At 40.5% G+C, this 18,490-nt stretch overlaps 1 protein-coding gene across 1 annotated transcript in view; it reads left to right on the top strand.

Moving 5' to 3' along the window:
• The window catches only part of VPS53 (VPS53 subunit of GARP complex), a 179,271-nt gene that overhangs the window by 59,222 nt on the left and 101,559 nt on the right, over positions 1 to 18,490 (top strand). The window contains exons 8-10 of the mRNA XM_066575956.1: positions 11,129 to 11,207; positions 14,024 to 14,167; positions 17,323 to 17,465. Of these exons, the coding sequence (XP_066432053.1) occupies positions 11,129 to 11,207; positions 14,024 to 14,167; positions 17,323 to 17,465 (366 nt within the window). The remainder of the gene's footprint in view (positions 1 to 11,128; positions 11,208 to 14,023; positions 14,168 to 17,322; positions 17,466 to 18,490) is intronic.

Here is an 18,490-nt window from a genome sequence, read left to right as displayed (position 1 = left end):
ATTCAGACGACTGTATATCGGCAGGGTATTCACGCCGGCCGATATACGGCGTCTCTCTCTGCAGGGGGAGGAGGCTGGAAGAGCCGGGAGCAGTGCTCTGAGCTTCTGCCCCCTCTCCGCCCCTCTGCACTATTTCCAATGAGAGGAGGCTGTACGGGGCTAAGCTACGGGAATTAGCTCCACCCCTGCCCCACCTCTCCTCATTGAAAATATTGCAAGGGGGGTGGAGAGGAGGCCGAGACAGGGCGGGAGCTCATTGCACTGCTCCCAGCAATTCCAGCCTCCTCCCCCTGCAGAGAAGGATGCCGTATATCCGCTGACGTGAATACGCGGCCGATATACGGTCGTCTGAATGCGCCCTTAAGGTGCATAACACTGGTCAGTGTGGTATCAGTCCGAGAAACTCAGAGCAATATCACACTTGGAAACCAGCGATTTTATCATGTGATTGTGATGTGTGTTGCGGGAAAAACACGGCACATGCATGTTTTAACATGTGTGAAAATTGCGTGTTTCAATAGTGAAAATAGAGAAATCAATTCTCGCTCATATGAAACTCGCATTAATATGAGAGTCCGGTGCATTTAATTGTTTGCTGCCATAAGGAATAATGAGTAATTCTTAAACAAAATCGCCCAAAAATAGGACATGCTGCAGTATCTCTATTCAACAATGTGAATATGCTCTTATTTTTTCCTCCATAGACTTCTTTAGAGCTTGTTTTTGCAGGGTGAACTGTAGTTTTTAGGGACCGTTTTGGGGGTACTTACGGCATTTGATCACTTTTCTTTTCAATTTTTATGTCTGAGACAGGGTGAGCAAAAAGTAGACTTCTGGTAATGTCTTCTTTTTTTAAAATGTATTATTGCATTCTCAGTGTGTGATGAGTAAAGCAAGATTTTAATAGAGGTGACTTTTATGGATGCAAAAGTGATTATTCCCAGCAGCTTTATTTGATTTGTACCATGTTGGCCATAAAATGTATGAAGCTTGAAGGCTTGCATAAAAAGAGCAAAATAATTATGGAGGCGATGCCTTATTGGGTAAGCAGAAAAATGTTGCATATACAAGCTACTGAGGCCACTGGATATCTTCGTATATATCTTTGTGTGTGTGTGTGTGTGTGTGTAATAAATAAATAAATAAATTATATATATATATATATATATATATATATATTTATTTATTTATTTATTACACACACACACACACACACACACACACACAAAGATATATACGAAGATATCCAGTGGCCTCAGTAGCTTGTTTTTTTTGCAATATAGTACATGATGCAGTACATTAAATAGCACAATTGTGATATTAGTTTCAAAGAATTTTATTGAAAATTTGCAGAAAAACATAAAATAGAGGTTTAATTCCCCACGCAGGGGGCATCTAAGTGTCAATTATATATATATAATTACAATACAGAATAGAGACAATCGGCAATTAAAAAAGCACTTCATCATTTGAGACTGTGAGAGTAAGAGCACAGCATTTCAATAATGATAACCCCAGTCAAAGAACTAAGGTTTATGTAGAAGATGATAGGGGAAGAGGCGAATAACAAGAAAATCACAAATAACGTTATGGGTAATATGGTCTGAATTTAGCCCTGGGCTATCTGTCCTGTATTAAAGTGAACCTGTCCCGAGGTTCAAGTCGCCCGAACAATGGGCAGCGTGACCCTGGAACAGATATGCCCATTTCACCCATGTATATTTTATCCTGAAATGCTGCACCGTTTCTGAAAACAAAACTGAGAAATTTGGCTCTGAGCTGAGCTCCCAAGTCAGAGGAGGGTGGGGGACACGCCGGGCTCTCTTCGCCCCTGTGATGTTGACTGTCAGCTCTCCCCCTATACACTGGCTTCCTCTGCCCAGCTGTCGAAATGCTGTGGTCATAATGACTTGAATCTAAAGGGTTAAACAAATTTGGTGTTGGTAGTATGTCACTGCTGGCACCTGCTGTATATGGAGCGGCCCTGCTCTGGATACTAACTTTATACTCACCCTGTGCAGATTTGATGTCAATTAACACTGGATTGTGCAAAATGTTTAGCTTTTACTATTTTGTTACTTGTTTGTAATGTAGTTTTGTATGGCTGGTTTAACCCCTCAGTGATAACCAAGACTCCTTTTTAATGTTGGTCACTAATAGGCTTTAAACCTGTATATATATCTTTTTAAGGCGGTGGCTTAGCTGACTACTGACTCCTGCTCTAACAGCCAGGAATGGAGAAACCTCAGATCCTGGCAATTTAACCCGTTACATGTCACAATCAATGGCAACTACAGCATGTACAGCGGTGACAGGGCGAGGAGGCTCTATGTCACCCATTAATACCCCACAGTGTAATCGTAAAGTACCAATGGGTACCCATGGCAGCTGGAAGCCTTACAAAAGGCCTCCATGTTTGCCATATAACTCCACCTATTGGGCCTCTCCTCCCACAGAATTTAATAGGCTGTTGTCATAGGCATAGTAGTATGCACTAAAGTAATGCAGTGTACTATTCTAGCGATTCAACAATCACATCTTCACGTCCCCTCCAGGGGCTAAAAAATAGCATCAGCAAAAAGTTCAATAAAGTTAAATTTAAAGGAAAAAGAATCCAGTTAAAATGCATATTTTTCTCCACAGAAACTTGTTTTAAACTGATGAAGTACCCCCCCCCCCCCACCCCCCAATTTTTTTTTTTTATCCAACACGTAATGGGTACATTCGGAACAACCCAAACAATGAAAATATTTAATTTCGCTTGGTGAACACCATAAAAATAATTTTAAAAAGTGATGCCACAGTTGATACTTTTCTTTAGTTTGCCTCCTAAAAAGGTAATATAAAGCCGTATAAAAGTCGTATGTACCAGTAAAAACTGCAACTCTACCTGGAAAAATAAAATGGGGGTCTTGGCATGTGGCGATGCAGATTACATTGTTTTTATTGTACTAAAGTAGTGAAAAAAAAATCTATATCGTAGTAATTGTGTTATTTTTTACCAAATGCTGATCACTGTAAGAACAAAACCCCAAAGATGATGGCAGAGTTTCTGGAAGGTCTGCCCCCCCCCCCCCCCCTCCAAAAAAAAAGTCTAATAAAAGTTTTATACAACACATTATATGTACTACAGAGGGGTATCATTAAAAATTTCGACTCTGTCAACGAGTTATGGCGCTCCCAATGAGACCATGAAGATCACTAGGTCCCAAAGGCACAAAATGAGACTGTCAGTAAGAGGGGTTAAACCTTCCCATGGCAGTTTTCTAGTGTAATCTCATTGTTCAGGCCGCCTCCACACTCTTTACAATCAAGGTCTGTCTTATCAGTGGAAACATTTGAGGCATGGAGCAGTTTATGGTTTCTCAGGCATTGATGGCTTCAGGATAGATGAAGCTTAGATGCCATCTCTCTTTTGAAATGTCAGTGGGAAACATGATGGATGGTTGAGCTCTGATATATTTAGTTGCATCTCTGCCGAGCCTCCTTCCTGATGTTTACATTCTGATAACCGTTCCATCTGGTTATGATAGGAATCGTGATTTGTCAGGAAATGAAAGGCGCACCCTGCACATTGCTTACATCTCCAGTGTTCCGAATAAGGAAATAGATCTTGTGGAAGCCAGAATAAATATACTCGTGGGCATTTGCTTCTAATTTCATTCAGTGACACCAGTAAAGTTGGGTATTTCCAGATTTCTTCTACATATGAAATACTTTTTATTTAAATTGGACAATAGACATAAGGATTTTGCAGATCAGAAGTACGTGTCGAGATCCAAGCAGAAACCGATCAGGAGAATTTTGTATCAAGCAGCATGTAAATTATTTCAATGGATTATATCAGGATATGCAATTAATTTTTGTCTTTAACTCCTTGGTGACCAAGCCTGTTGCGCCTTAATGACTAGGCCAAGTTTTGGAAAACTGACATGTCAATTTAACATATTTTGCTCCGTAAAGGTTTTGCATATCCCAGTGATTCTGACATTATTTTTCGCCACATATTGTACTTCATTTAGGTGGTGGTAATAGTCTGATAGAATGTGTATATTTATTACAAGTGTCAAAACTGGGAAAATTTTGAGAAAATCATCATATTTTCAACTGCAATAGCTCAAATATGTGCCAACCTAATATAAAATTTTTGATAAGATATATTTTTCCATTTGTTTACTTTATTCTGGATGCACATTGGAAAAACTTTTATTTTTTTTAACCATTTAGGAGACGTACAAATTTAAGATTAATTAAACATTTTGAAAAACACTTTGTTTTCCTGCACCAAGCCAAGATTGCAAAGGCTCGTAGGTGTCAGAATGATAGATACCCCCACAAATGACCCCATTTTAAAAACTACACCCCTTAGTGTATTCATTGAGGGGTATCGTATTTTGACACCACAGTTTCTTTTCAGGAATTAATGCAGTTTAGAGAAGGAAAATTAAAATTTTATATTTTAGCCAATATGTCATTTTAAAGACAGTTTTTTGGGTTTTTTTCTATAATGCACATGAAATGAGGATTGGCACCCCAAAATGGATACCCCCAGTTTGTCCTTTGTTCAGAAACATACACGTTGTGGCCCTAATCTTCTGTCCGTATGTACAACGCGGCCCAAACCGAAAGGAGCAGCTGGTGGCTTTCAGAACAGTATATACTCATTACACATGTATGCAATATATGTATGCATTTAAATATTTCACTCAGCTGAAGGCAAGTCTATACTGTATGCAGATGCACGCTTATACACTGTTAATGTGCACGTATTTACAGTTGCCTCTTCTGCAGATAGATCAAGTCTGTGTTGCAGTCAGACGAAAACAGCTCAATCGGTGTATGTAGCCTCCCCTCTTCCTCCTGTTCCTTCCAACTGATGATCAGTGCCAGTGTCATGTCACAACAGACAGCAAGAAGCTCAGGTTGTTGTAACTTTCTGCAGCAGAGGAAGGCGAGATCTGTAAGGGAATCCTGATGGTAAAGAGTGCAGATGTCTGATGATTTATAATAGAGCCATAAGGCCTATGGCTGGTGGGCAGGACCTTCTCTGCTAGCAGGGATCTTCAGGCCACCTTCACGCCGGCAGTAAATGCTGCTGAATTTCTGCAGGAACAATTGCAGAGGAAATTCGCAAGCTTATTTTTTTATTTTTTCAACTTTTTTTTTTTATTAGCATTTTTAAGGAAAACGTACATGAGCAGGTTATAATGGTTACACAAAGTCTTGATTACATAATACACGTTACTATTACAATAGCGTCTCCGCCTTTCGATATCTATCTAATAATCCCTTATGGGGAACTTGAACTTGCAATTGTTTGATTTGCTCCTGCAGTATGATGCAATACCATGGTATTACATTATACTGCGATCTGACAAGAAGTCTATTAAGTCACACCACAGGCATGGCTAGTTAGGTAATTTGCCATGGCAGCCCTGGGTGAACCTGGCCTAAAGCAATGTATTTAAAAAATAAATAAAAATTTGCTACTTCTGCAGTTTCTTGTCAAATGCACATTCTACAAAGTGGCAAAACTTTTACTTCACTTGCAATTGACTTCTATTTCTCATGGAGAAAGTGCGCTGTGTTCTTTTAATTCGTCCTGTGCACCCTGAAGAGGTTAAATGGGCATAGTAAATAATTGAAATGGCCTGGAAAGTATTTTCACTGAGACATAACAACTGTACCACAAGTCGGTAAAGATCGGCTGCCTCAGCCCCTTTTTATGTTGCTCACTGTCTAAAATTTCTGGTAGGCTAAGCAAAAAGAAGTTGCGGTTTTGTAACTCACTGCTGTTTGAAAGGTTGAGGGAAAAAGATGTGAAAAGCTGGAAAAAAAAAAAAAGATTTTCTTTCTTGATCTAGGTATTGGTTTCCAGGTTAGGCTACCCTGTAGCTAACATTCTCAGCGTGCACTTTGTGATTCCTCACACACTTCAGGTGTTGTGTTAGATGAGATCTTTTATCTTGCTTGATGTATTTTTGCTTTGAAAACCGTATTTTGTCAGTGCTGAATATTCTTCAGTGAATTAAACCACTGTGTTCCGATGTATGAAAGTTGGCCAAATGTTTTTAATACTGGGGAGTATACCTGTTTTCATTTTAAAACACTTCCTACATTTTAGCAAAAATATATATATTACACAAATAGTCCTTGCCTGGAAGTGTAACTAAACTTTTTAACCTCTTTATGACGCTGTCTCTCCCCCTCCCACCCCCACCCATAATGTACAGAAAAGCTTTTATAAATTAATTAAAAAGTGGAGTGAAATGAAAAAAATGTAATTCCACTAAATGTGGGGGTGGGGGCTTGTTTCTACAGCTATTCTACTTTTAAAAAATAAAATATCTAATAAGCCCTTGTAGGGAACTCATTTGATCGCTCCTGCAGTGTGATGCAATACCATAGTATTACAGTATACTGTGATCTGACAAGAAGTCTATTAAGCCACACCACAGGCATGGCTTGATAGGGAACTTGCCATGGCAGCCCTGGGGGCTCCGATTGGTGCATACAAACTACACATGCCAAGGGTGTAACTGTACACCCTAGAAACATTAGGGGTTAAGGAAAAAAAAATTTCTGATTATTTCATAGTGACACTTCAGAATTATTGGTCGTGGGGGTGGGGTTGCTGAGACAACTCTCCACCTTCACACCCTATGATACCTCAATGCAACCAGCACTTGATATGAACTATTCATTATATATCGGATTATCTTCCCCAAATTTAGTCAAAATGATTTTTATATATATATTCCCCCTTTCCAAAGAAACCTCCTCCTTTTTTTTCTTTGCAACAAAATCTCCTACTGTTGGGGGTGAAGGCTGCATTCAACTGGCAGTAAACGGCTTCTGCGCCTGATGAACTGCTCTCTGAAGCATCCAATATATATACTCTGGGATCAAGAACATTATCGACATGATATACATTTATTAATTATCTGTATTACCCCATTCCAAAGTTCATAACCTCTACACCATCCCAGACCCCATATGCACCAAATCCGCACCATCCCTGTAACATTTTGGGCAGTCTGAGTTTAATCTAAAATCCATGTTAATTGTAATGGAGTACTATAAACGCTATGCACTAAACATAGTGGTAGACTAGTTGACTTTCAGATAGAAATATCATTGGAATTCTACGCAACACTGCAGACCATTAATCTTTGCTAATATGGCCTAAATCTCTTTCCCATTTTTCTTTTACATTTATTGGGATTTGCTGTAAATAATAGGAAAGCATCTGTCTATATCAATAAGATATTACACCCTTCATAGCTTCAGAACACCAAAGAAAATTCACTAAAGGCTGTTGAAAGCACAGATAGTAACCGCACCTGAGCAGCAAACTGGAAACCATTATCATGGAGAACATCATAAAGTTCTTTAACGATTCAAAACTAAATAAAAATGTATCTCTACCAAAAACATTACCCCTGTCTGGTTCCCCTTACTAATACCATCTGTCCAAAATGCGGCCATTTACCCTCAATCTTCCCCCTGTCATTGAATAGAGCAATTTTATCAATGTGACAAATTTCTCACCGAAAGCCATCCTATGAAGAACAGCCCACTCAGGACTGTCAAACACTATGGTAGTGTCGAGTGGAAAAAGAAAGCCTTGCTCCCACAAACTCAATGATGTGCCTGACAATTCAGATATAACTTCCTTAAATGAATATTCATTGATTTGTTTGGCATGAAGCCAGACTGATCCTCATGTATTAACCCCTTGAGTGGCACGCTCGGAAATTTTCTGGGAGGAGCTCCACTGCCCATAGCGCTATAGCCCGGAAGGTTTCCGGGCTATGTATCACTATGGGAGCTGCAGAGCACACTGCCACAAGCTGTGGCATTGTACTCTGCCTGCACAGACCCATAGAGAACAAAGCAGGGAGATACTGCCGATCTGCCGGCAATATCCTGTTTTTAATTTCAAACTCCTGCACTAGTCCGTTTACAGGTTGCCATAGAGACCATCGGCTTGTCTGAAGCAAGCCAATGGTCTCTGTGGCAGGGAGAGATGGTGCTTGGCTGTTAGAGGATAGCCAGGCACCAGCTCTTACAGCAGAGATCAGAGAAAACTTCCGAACTCTACTGTGTTAACCCCTTAAATGCTGCAGTCTGTGACTGCAGCATGTAAAGGGCTGTCACCATTGGATCCCCGGAATGTGATCATGGGGTCCTGATGGGTCTCTGTGGAATTCCCCTAAAAGGACAAAAAAAAAGTTAAAAAATTACCGTATTTTCCGGACTATAAGGCGCACATAAAATGCTGAGAATTTCTCAGAAATAGAAAGTGCGCCTTATAATCCGGTGCGCCTTATATATGAACCCGACAGTCCAGGTGCTCCCCGACTTGCGAACAGGTTCCGTTCCGGGAGCCCGTTCGCAAGTCCGTTTTGTTCGCAAGTCAAACAAGTAGTAGTATGGAGCGGGATCGCGGGTGGATCCTGCTCCATACAACGTCGGGTGCAGGCTGTTCTTACAGCGGGCACCCGGCGGCAGCAGTTCCGACGAGCCGCGCCGCTTGTCAGAACTGTTAACACTTTAAATACTGCTCTGACAGCGGTATTTAAAGTGTTAACAGTTCTAACGAGCGGCGCGGCTCATCAGAACTGCTGCCGCCGGGTGCCCGCTGTAAGAACAGCCTGCAACCGATGTTCAGGGGGCCCGTACAGCGTCCCACGATGAGATCGCGGGACGCTGTGTGGTTGCTAGGCAGCCGGGGACCTCCTGAAAGGCCCCAGGGCTGCCTATGCAGAGTGTCCATCAAGCGCACGACTTGCTAGGCGCTCTGCATAGACAGCCCTAGGGCCTTTCAGAAGGCCCCTGGCTGCCTAGCAACCGCGATCTGACCGGACAGGCTTCTATCAGGCTTGATAGAAGCCTCTCCGGCCCCTGCACAGCACTAATGTGCTGCGCCTTATAATCCAGTGCGCCTTATATATGAAACAAGATTGATTATAATGCGCTCATAGAAAGTGCGCCTTATAATCCGGTGCGCCTTATAGTCCGGAAAATACGGTATTAAAAAAATAAAAACACTTGTCTCACTTTACTTTGTAAAAAATTAAAAATAAAATTACACATGTGGTATCCGTGCGTCGTAATGACGCAGAGGAGGAAGTTAGTACATTATTTAACCCCTTAATGACACGGCCCCTTTTTTTTCCTCCCCCTGTTTAAAAAAATCGTAACTCCTTTATTTACCCATCGACATCGCTGTATGAGGGCTTGTTTTTTGCGGGATGAGTTGTATTTTTCAATGGTGCTATTTAATGTACCATATAATGTACTGAAAAACTTTTACCAAAATCTAAGTAAATTACAAAATAAAATGACATTCCACCATCTTTCAGTGCGTTTTGTTCCTACGGCGCACAAACTGCAACAAAAACGACATAACTTTATTCTATGGGTCGGTACAATTACTACGATACCAAACTTCTATAGTATCTTTTTGCTGTAGTACTTGTATTTTTTTACAAAGAAATTTAATTTTTTAAAATTTTCTGCTGCATTTTCTGTGCACAATAACTTTTTAATTTTTTCGTTGACCTACTTAAGCAAGGGCTCATTTTTTGTGGAATGTCCTGTAGTTTACGTTAGTGCTAATTCGGAATACATATGACTTTTTGATCGCTTTTTATTGCATTTTTTTCTGGGAGACAGAGCGACTGAAAGTGCATTTGTGGCGTTTTTTATTATTTTTTTTTTTCAGACTATGTTCACCGTATGGGGTAAATAATGCACTACTTTGATAGATTGGACTTTTACGGACGCGAAGATACCAAATATGTATTTTTCTTTTATGATTTTTTTATTATAGATATGGCAAAAGTAGGGTGATGTAAACTTTTTTACCTTTACAAAATTATATAAACCTCTTGAACCATGGTAAATGACATTCATTATTTGTATTACACACAATTTTTTAAAATGCTGGTTTATTGCATGGAAGAGGAAGAGAAAAAAGTGGAGAAAAAAACAAAACAAAGCCCCCCCCCCCCCCCCCCCCCTTCGACACTGAACACCATACACACTTGCCCATATCCCCTAGTGCTTTAGTGACTTGGGCTTATAGCCCATTTATACAGAACAACTAAAACTCAAATTCATTCAAACAAACAAATTTGCGATATAATTGTGCAGTATAAATGCTTAAAAAAGAAAAAAAGAAAAGCTCACTGTTCACTCAGAAGTGGTTATCATTGGCTTTCAGTCAGCATAACTATCGCTGGCTTCTCGTTCTGTGTAAATGCTCCCCACTCAGCACTTCACATAGAAGGTGAAGCGCTGATCGAGAACCCGGCGGCGAAGTCTGTCTAAACGCTCTGCACGAGCGCCTACGACCTTAGTGGTGATGTCATCGCTAGATGCAGCATTAGGCTTGACATTCCATGTAGAAACTCCCCTAGGATTGTACTGGATAACAAGAATCCAATCCGGAACAGCAGGAAGTGTGATGTATTGTCATATACCATTATTTGTTTGTTTTTCAATTCAAGGGGAAAAAGTAGATGACAAAACCTACTGGCATGGATGAATATTGTTTACACATTTTGGCAAAATGTTATTACAGTTCTGTCCAAATACTTGGTCTGATACTGAAATAGAAAATTATGTAGTATAATTTGTGCATTGGTTTCTTCCAAAATGCATTTTTGACTGGACTCCAGAAGACTCTCACAATCGCTGTAGAATGTGGCCTAAATTTACGTCTTGAGTTGATTATATGGTGATGTATATTCATGCATAAAGTATCTAGACGGCATGTTAAAAAAAAGCAATTAAAGACCTTTGAAATTCTAAGTAATCTTATACTTTGTCTAAAGTTTTCCTTCTCTGTTCATCTATTTATGCAACAATCCTTGTTCTATCTGTGTCCCTTTGGTTTCTGTATATATATCCTATATATTAAAGCATTGTCAGTCATATGTTGTAATGTATGCTAATATCTAATATGTATAAATGTTACGGTTTTTCAGCAGCATATTAAGTCTAAAATGCTAAAACGTACACTTTATTTTCTTTGCACTATAAAATAAGAAATTCCTATTCTGCTTAGTACACACAGTACATATTAGGCTTATAAACACCAAGTTTTATTGCTTGCCAGGGTTAAAGCCGCACAGACTGAACTAGGACAGCAAATACTAGCTGATTTTGAAGAAGCATTTCCATCACAGGGCACAAAGGTAATTATTTTAAGAAAGCCATTCCAGTCATTTGTGAGGCTTAAAGGGGTGATTGACCTTGGTGAGTGAATGTGTATGTTCACATTTGCAAATGATTTTAAAGGGCCACTTTGAAAACGCTGTGGTGGTTTCCTATGTTGCAGTCACTTCCATGTAGTGCAGCCTCCTTTCTGATGCTTATCAGACACCATCTTGATGTTGCTTTCACTGTCATATCAGTTCTGTGATGCATCAGCAAAGCTAAAGCGTGTACCATCTCTACAACACTTGTCATTACTTTTGTGTTTTATATTCACCTAAGTGAGCTACAGACCATAAGGGCTATCTCATATGGGTGTATGTGGCCCATTAATTTCTATTGGGCCACTTCCCTATTTGCGGTTTTTTTTCACAAGTGTATTTATTACGTGCATGAAAATAACCGCAGCATGTCCTGTTTTGTTGCGTGTAAGGTATTTAACATACGCAGTAAATACGTGTTAGATGCTTATTTGCTGTGTACTGCATATTACGTGGGCCACATATGCCCATGTGAGTGAGCCCTTAGTATATAGTCAAGGGGATGACTGATCTCCTGCATTATAACTGTTACAGTACCTGTGATAGGCGTGTCTGTGTCCCCCTCTAAGCTCCTACTCTAGAAGGGTTCATGTAGTAGCATCACACAGGCATCAAACTGACTAGAAACTGAACATATAATCCCAAGTAATTCTAAACTGGTCAGAATTGAGATCACATGACCATCTGAGGAGACCAGGAGTTTAAGAGAAAAAGTAATTGCTAACCAAGGTAATACTAGTTAATTTATACTTGGGGGATAGTAATATAATGTAAGGGCTTCAAATATAAGCCCTATCCCGAAAATCAGCCCTAGCTACACTAGTTGGAAAAAAAACCCAATACTCTACTGGCAGGGGCCGGATGCTAATCTCTGGCGCTGCTCCAGACTTCCCCTGCACTGACAGATCATCTATTGCTGGTAAAGAGGTTTGAGAACCCTAACTCCAGCAAGAGATTGCTGTGATTGGTTATCGGCACTGGCTTGATGCACCAATCGCAGCCATTCATTGACTGACTCAGCCAATCGGAGCTGGCAGAACAAAAGTGTGCCTGGCTTGCAATTGCTGCTAACAAACATTTCAGGACCCACGTGGCAGTCACCATCCTCATATCCAGTTGATATCCCTCAGCTATTGTCTTAGCAAAAATGTATCGGTCTTGTAGAATCCTATCCTATATATGGATGGAGTCTATGGTGTCTGTAGCTGTCACCACTGGAGGTCTCACAGAACGATCGTTATATTCAATATTGTAGTGGCCGGTTTTACATTTGGCGACTCCATTTTTCACTGTGTAATACAAGGCACCTTTTGCCTGTTTGCTTCGTGTCACAGTGGATGTCTTTTGGCTGCCATCCCTTTCACACTCAGGGACTTCATCACTGTCCTACTCTACTTTGCAGTGAAATCTGTTGCACATTATGCCATGCTGTCTTCAAACCTGTATAACATTAGAATGGCACATGAGATTTTGCCAAAGTTTTATCACAAAGTATTACAAAGAACGAGCTTTCAAATGATGATCTGTCTCTTTCATTTATATAAAAAACAAATTAAGATTAAAAAGCCAAAGACTTATTAGCACCCCCTCGTAAAGGTGATCACAGTGCGGTTACCGCCTGTGATTGCAAGTAACTTCCTATCTGACTGGAGTTATTCAATTGCCCTTTTTCATCCGAACAAATTTAAGCGATGATCGTGAGTATAAACACAAAGAAAATCGCTCGCTATTGGGTAGCAGTTGTTTGTTGACTTACTGTCAGCGGAAACACTATCACTGGCTTCTCATTGTGTGTAAACTGTCCCCGCTCAGCACTTCACATAGAAGGTGGAGCGCGGAGTGAGAAGCCAGTGATGTGTCTCTGCATGAGCGCAGACTACCTTAGCCGTGACGTTGGTGATCATGCAGTTGTCTTGTTAAAGGGCCATTAGGCCGGCTCACATGGGCGGATTTGAATTGCGGATTCCGTGCGGTAATATGCGGACGTTGAAAGGCATGAACTTCTGCTGATTCACTTAAATGTGCAGGTAGGAATTGCGGATTCCGCAAACAGAAGAAAAATCGCAGCATGCTCTGTTTTAGCGCGGATTCCATGCGAACTGCCTCCATTGAGGGCAATGGATGTTTGATTCATGTGCAATTAACATTGCATATGAGCTGAAGAAATGCTTTCTACTTCATAAGAAAACAGATAGAACAGCCGGCTGGAGAGGAGAGAGATCTTTTTTCCGCGCGGCTGATACACTATGCATATGCGTACATCCGTGTGGAAAAATGCTTGCATCCGCAAATGATCGCAGGCCTTTACAGAACTTGACATATAGACATCTTTGGCGTCTTGTTTTTTAAGCATCCTACCTATATTTTTCAGGCCTCTACACAATCTTCCCATTCATAGTGCCCCGAACAGTAATAACACAAACCATGGTGTTCCACACAGTAATAGTATCCCTGCCCCTTTTGCATCCCCTTGTAGACCCCACACAATAATTGCCACTCTACTGCCCCTCACACAGGATCAGTGCCCTTTTTATGCCCAAATCTTTTGAAAATGCCTTTTATCCCCTTCTCTTTATTAATGGCTCCAGTCTTTAATAATTAACTTTTTTATTTATAATCCACTGGTTCACGCAAATGCTAAAAACTTTAGAATTAACATTTCTGTAAAGCTGGTATTAATGGCTTTTGACTTTGCTTGCAAAGTTCCAATTTAATAAGCCCAAATGTAACTTTTTATCTTATTTTTGATGTTTCAGAGACCAGGTGGACCTAGTAACGTCCTACGTGATGCTTGCTTGGTAGCCAATGTCTTGGATGTTCGGATTAAACAGGAGATCATCAAGAAATTTATCAGGCAGCACCTTTCTGAATACTTAGTCCTCTTCCAAGAAAATCAAGATGTAAGTATATTCTTGGATGAACATTAATTTATGTTACTTAATAATAATAATAATAATAATATTTGCTGATAATGGGGATCCAGCTGGAAGGACCCTCAGAGGTCAAGTGCGATTGCAGGAAAAAAACTGCTAGTTTTTCCACATATAGTATTCCGTAGAACCAATTTCAGGCAATGCGTGATCTTGTAATGTATCATTTCCTTGGGTCTGCTTAAAGTGGAAAACTTTTGGTCAACAACTCTTGCTAATAGAGGGGCTTTGTGTTATATAACTTATAAACAGAGGTTGTCCTAATTGGTTTACGCTGTCCAGAACAGTCAACTTGCGCCAGAGCAATTTTCTCATTTTTACAGCAACCATAAGTGGAATCGAATAGGTAAAACAATGGAATGTTTTACCAAACCAGCCCAATAATTCTCACTTGTTTCTGATTTTGATTTTGGTTTCCTAATAGTACAGCTGAGCAATATGGGCCAAAAATAAAAAAAAATCTGTTTTTAATTTTATAGATTATTTTCAATTTTATTCTCAATTTTCCTAGTTTTGCTAACAACCTACCCCCCCAAGAAAAAACAAACTAAAACGCTAATAAAATAAGACCGTTTAATCAATTCTATTCTTTATACTGATATACTATGTGTTTTGGCTCCTAGTTTGAATATGTTATTGCCCAAATAACTATTAGTAGCAAATAAAAATTTTAGATTAAAAAAATGCCGTGTTGTGTGCCATAGGTCTCTTCTCCTACTGAAAGAGCGCCAATCCCAAATGACATTATGCTGCTAATATTGCTGTTGGTAAGCTGCTGTGATGATGCTTTTTGTAGTGCTACAGGTAGTAGTAATGCAGCAGTACAGACAAGACATTACAGTGCCATTAGTATGGCAGCATCATTCTATATTATACTGGTACTAATGCACCAGTATAGTGAGATAAAGGCATGTTAATTGTGGTATTTTTGTCCGATCCCTGCCTTGCGAGACTGCTGACTCTATTTTTCCATTAATGTAGCTGCATGCAGACTCATTTTTTGCAGGACGGATTGTACTTGCAATACCATCATTTTGGGATACATATATTGAAAGTATTGCGTTTATTTTATTTTTTTGGGGGTGGTGGTAGCAAATGCAAAAACTCAGCAATTCCACAATAGTTTATTATTTTTCAGTGTTCACTGTGTTGATTAAGGGTGCCTGTCCACAGACGTGATTTCCGACTCTCCGCGGCCAGCCTATCTATCAGATAGGGCTGACCGGCGGAGATTCGGCAGCGGCTCCTGCTCCCGGGCGGCGGCTCCTGCGGCGGCGATCTGTCGCGTGACTTTGCGTCGCCAGTGGACAGGGGGCCTAAACCACATGCTAAGTATTTAGTTATTGGCCATAACATCTAACTATCGAACTATCTCCTCTGGGCTGTCATAGCAGGATGTCAGCTGTGACACCTACTGCCAATAGCGCTGGCTCAGCTTCTGAGCCTACATATATGGCAGCTGTCTTAAACCCATTCACACTGTAGTCCTTATTCATTTTCTTTAATCCTTCCCTACTTTAAAAAAATCAAAGTTCTTATTTTTCCAGTGACATTGCGATTATAAAGGCTTGTTTTTTGTGGGCAGAAAAATGGCAAATGAAGTTCAATGTTGATAAATGTAAGGTTATGCACATGGGCAGCAAGAATGGATGTTACCAATATTCGCTTAATGGGGTACCGCTAGGGAAAAGTGATATGGAAAAAGACCTGGGGGTACTAGTGGACTATAGACTAAACTGGAGTAACCAATGCCAATCAGCTGCTGCAAAGGCAAATAAAGTTTTGGGATGCATTAAAAGAGGTAAAGGGGCGAAGGACAAGAGCTTTATCCTTCCATTATATAAGGCACTTGTAAGGCCTCACATGGAATACTGCGTACAGTTCTGGTCACTGGTGCTCAGGAAAGATGTTACGGTATTGGAGGGGGTTCAAAGAAGAGTGACTAAACTAATACATGGAATGACGGGACTGAAATACCCAGAGAGGCTATCAATATTGGGATTATTTACTCTAGAAAAAAGGTTAAGAGGCGACCAAATAACCATGTATAAGTACATGAGGGGACAACACATGGATCTCTCCCAGGATCGGTTTATACCCAGGACTGCAACGGTAACAAGAGGGCATCCGCTACGTCTAGAGGAAAGCAGGTTTCATCAAAGGGATTCTTTACTGTTAGGGTGCCCACCCACTAGCGTTTTTTTACTGCGAAATTCGCAGCGTTTTTTTTTTTCTGCAGGGGTCTTTGGGCTATGGGACATGCAAAGCTAAAATCGCGATCGCGCAAAATTGCGATATCGCGGTAAATCGCGATTTTACGCGATCGCGATTTTTACATTACAAGTCCCATAGACCCTCTGCAGAAAAAAAAAACCTGCGAATTTCGCAGTGAAAAAAAACGCCAGTGGGTGGGCGCCCTTAGAGCAGCTAGACTGTGGAACTCTGCCTGAGGAAGTGGCGATGGCAAAATACGTAGAGGAGTTTAAAAGGGGACTTGATGTCCTTCTGGAGAGGAAGGATATAATAGGCTATAAATCTAAGATTATTTGTTAATACAGGCAGGTAGGAACTATTAGGGGTTGATCCAGGGAACAGTCTGATTGCCATTAGGGAGTCGGGAAGGAATTTTTTCCCCCAAAAGGGCTAATTGGCTTCTGCCCTTGTTTTTTTTTGCCTTCCTCTGGATCAACACAGGAGGATAGAAGGCTGGACTAGATGGACATTGTCTTCATTCAGCCTTACGAACTATGTTACTATGTGAGCTGTATCTTTCAATGGTACCATAGAACGTATGTATCGGGCTGGAAAACGAAAAAAATTCTAAGTGCGGAAAAATGAAAAAACTACAATTGGGCAGTTTGGGGGGTTTTTTTTGGGGGGGGGGGGGGGCAGGAGATCCACGAGGTGTATTGCACAGTAAAAGTGATATCTTTATTCTGTTATAGTTTTTTAATGTAGTAGGTTTTAAGAGGAAAAAAAATTAGTTTTCTATTGCCGTCTTTTGAGACCCATAGTTTTGTTTTTATCAGATCCATTGTAGCATATGAGCAGTGATTACTAGCAAAAGGGTTACTAAGGTGAATTTCTTAACTCGACCCATATTCTATTTACTATTTACGTGGCAGGTTGCTTGGCTTGATAAAATTGATAGACGCTACGCTTGGATTAAACGTCAGCTGGTGGATTATGAAGAGAAGTATGGTCGTATGTTCCCAGCGGACTGGTGCATGACTGAACGAATTGCTGTAGAATTCTGCCATATCACCAGGTAAGATGAGAAAGTAATGTAGTCGTTTGCCAAAACTGGCTTTCCCTAATTTTCAAGAATTATTAACCCAGACTTAGAGCTGCAACTGTACGGCTTTTGGCCATGAGCTTTATCCCTGTGCCATAGTAAGAATGCAGCATGGGATTAACGCCTTAAGTTTATGTTATGGGCACATGGTACTTTGCACAACAGGATATAAACTTGCATAGCTAGTAGCCTATCCCTACTTACCACTGGGTGACCAATCACAGCCGTTCTTCTCCAGCAACCTTGACTACAATAGGTACAAGGTAGGAGTTGACCTGTCTGATCAAGTACTCGGGCCATACAATGCCATGCAGAAAACAAAACTGGCCGTGCACATTGTACCAGTGGCACTGTACAATGCCTACATGCTATATCCATGTGCAGGTCAGAGGGTTATCTTCCTTGAATTCCTGGAGGAGGTCAAGGCCCTAATAGTTGGGGACTAGGAAGGGGTGGAAGCCCGGTGCTTCTGGAAGTGAGGCCACACATATTGTACTAGGGCAACACTTTCCTATTGGAATTCCCACCACTGGTAAGTAGGGAAGGACCTAAAAAGGTGCAGAGTCTGTTACAAACAAGGGATAAGGTAGGACACCATTTAGCACTGTGAAACATGCCCCATTTTAATTGCGTTGAACCACTGTTTTATGATTTACCCATATGTACTCCTATGCACTGCCTATAGATAAAGCCACATGCCTGTCCTTCCCTATTGAGCCCTGCCATCTGTCCAAACAGCAGTTTAGGCCCACATAGGCGCAATTCTAAAAACTGCAGAATAAAAAATTGGTGTTTTTTTTTCTGTGCTAACTCCTGCTGTTATAGAAAAACGTAGCTTTCAGTTGAATATCTGCAATAAATCCAACTGTTCTATTTTCTGATGTACTTTTCTAAACGGTTAATACAATTCCTAAATGCCATTTTGAATACTATGAAGTGTGCAGTTTTTAAAATGAGGTGATTCTGATATATAGGCTCTTAAAGTCCTCGTCAGAGGG

Source organism: Eleutherodactylus coqui, chromosome 1 (assembly GCF_035609145.1).
Source record: "Eleutherodactylus coqui strain aEleCoq1 chromosome 1, aEleCoq1.hap1, whole genome shotgun sequence".
NCBI classification, from domain to species: Eukaryota; Metazoa; Chordata; class Amphibia; order Anura; family Eleutherodactylidae; genus Eleutherodactylus; species Eleutherodactylus coqui.
Note: the sequence above shows the minus strand (reverse complement) of the source record. Positions and strands in the feature narration are given on the sequence as shown.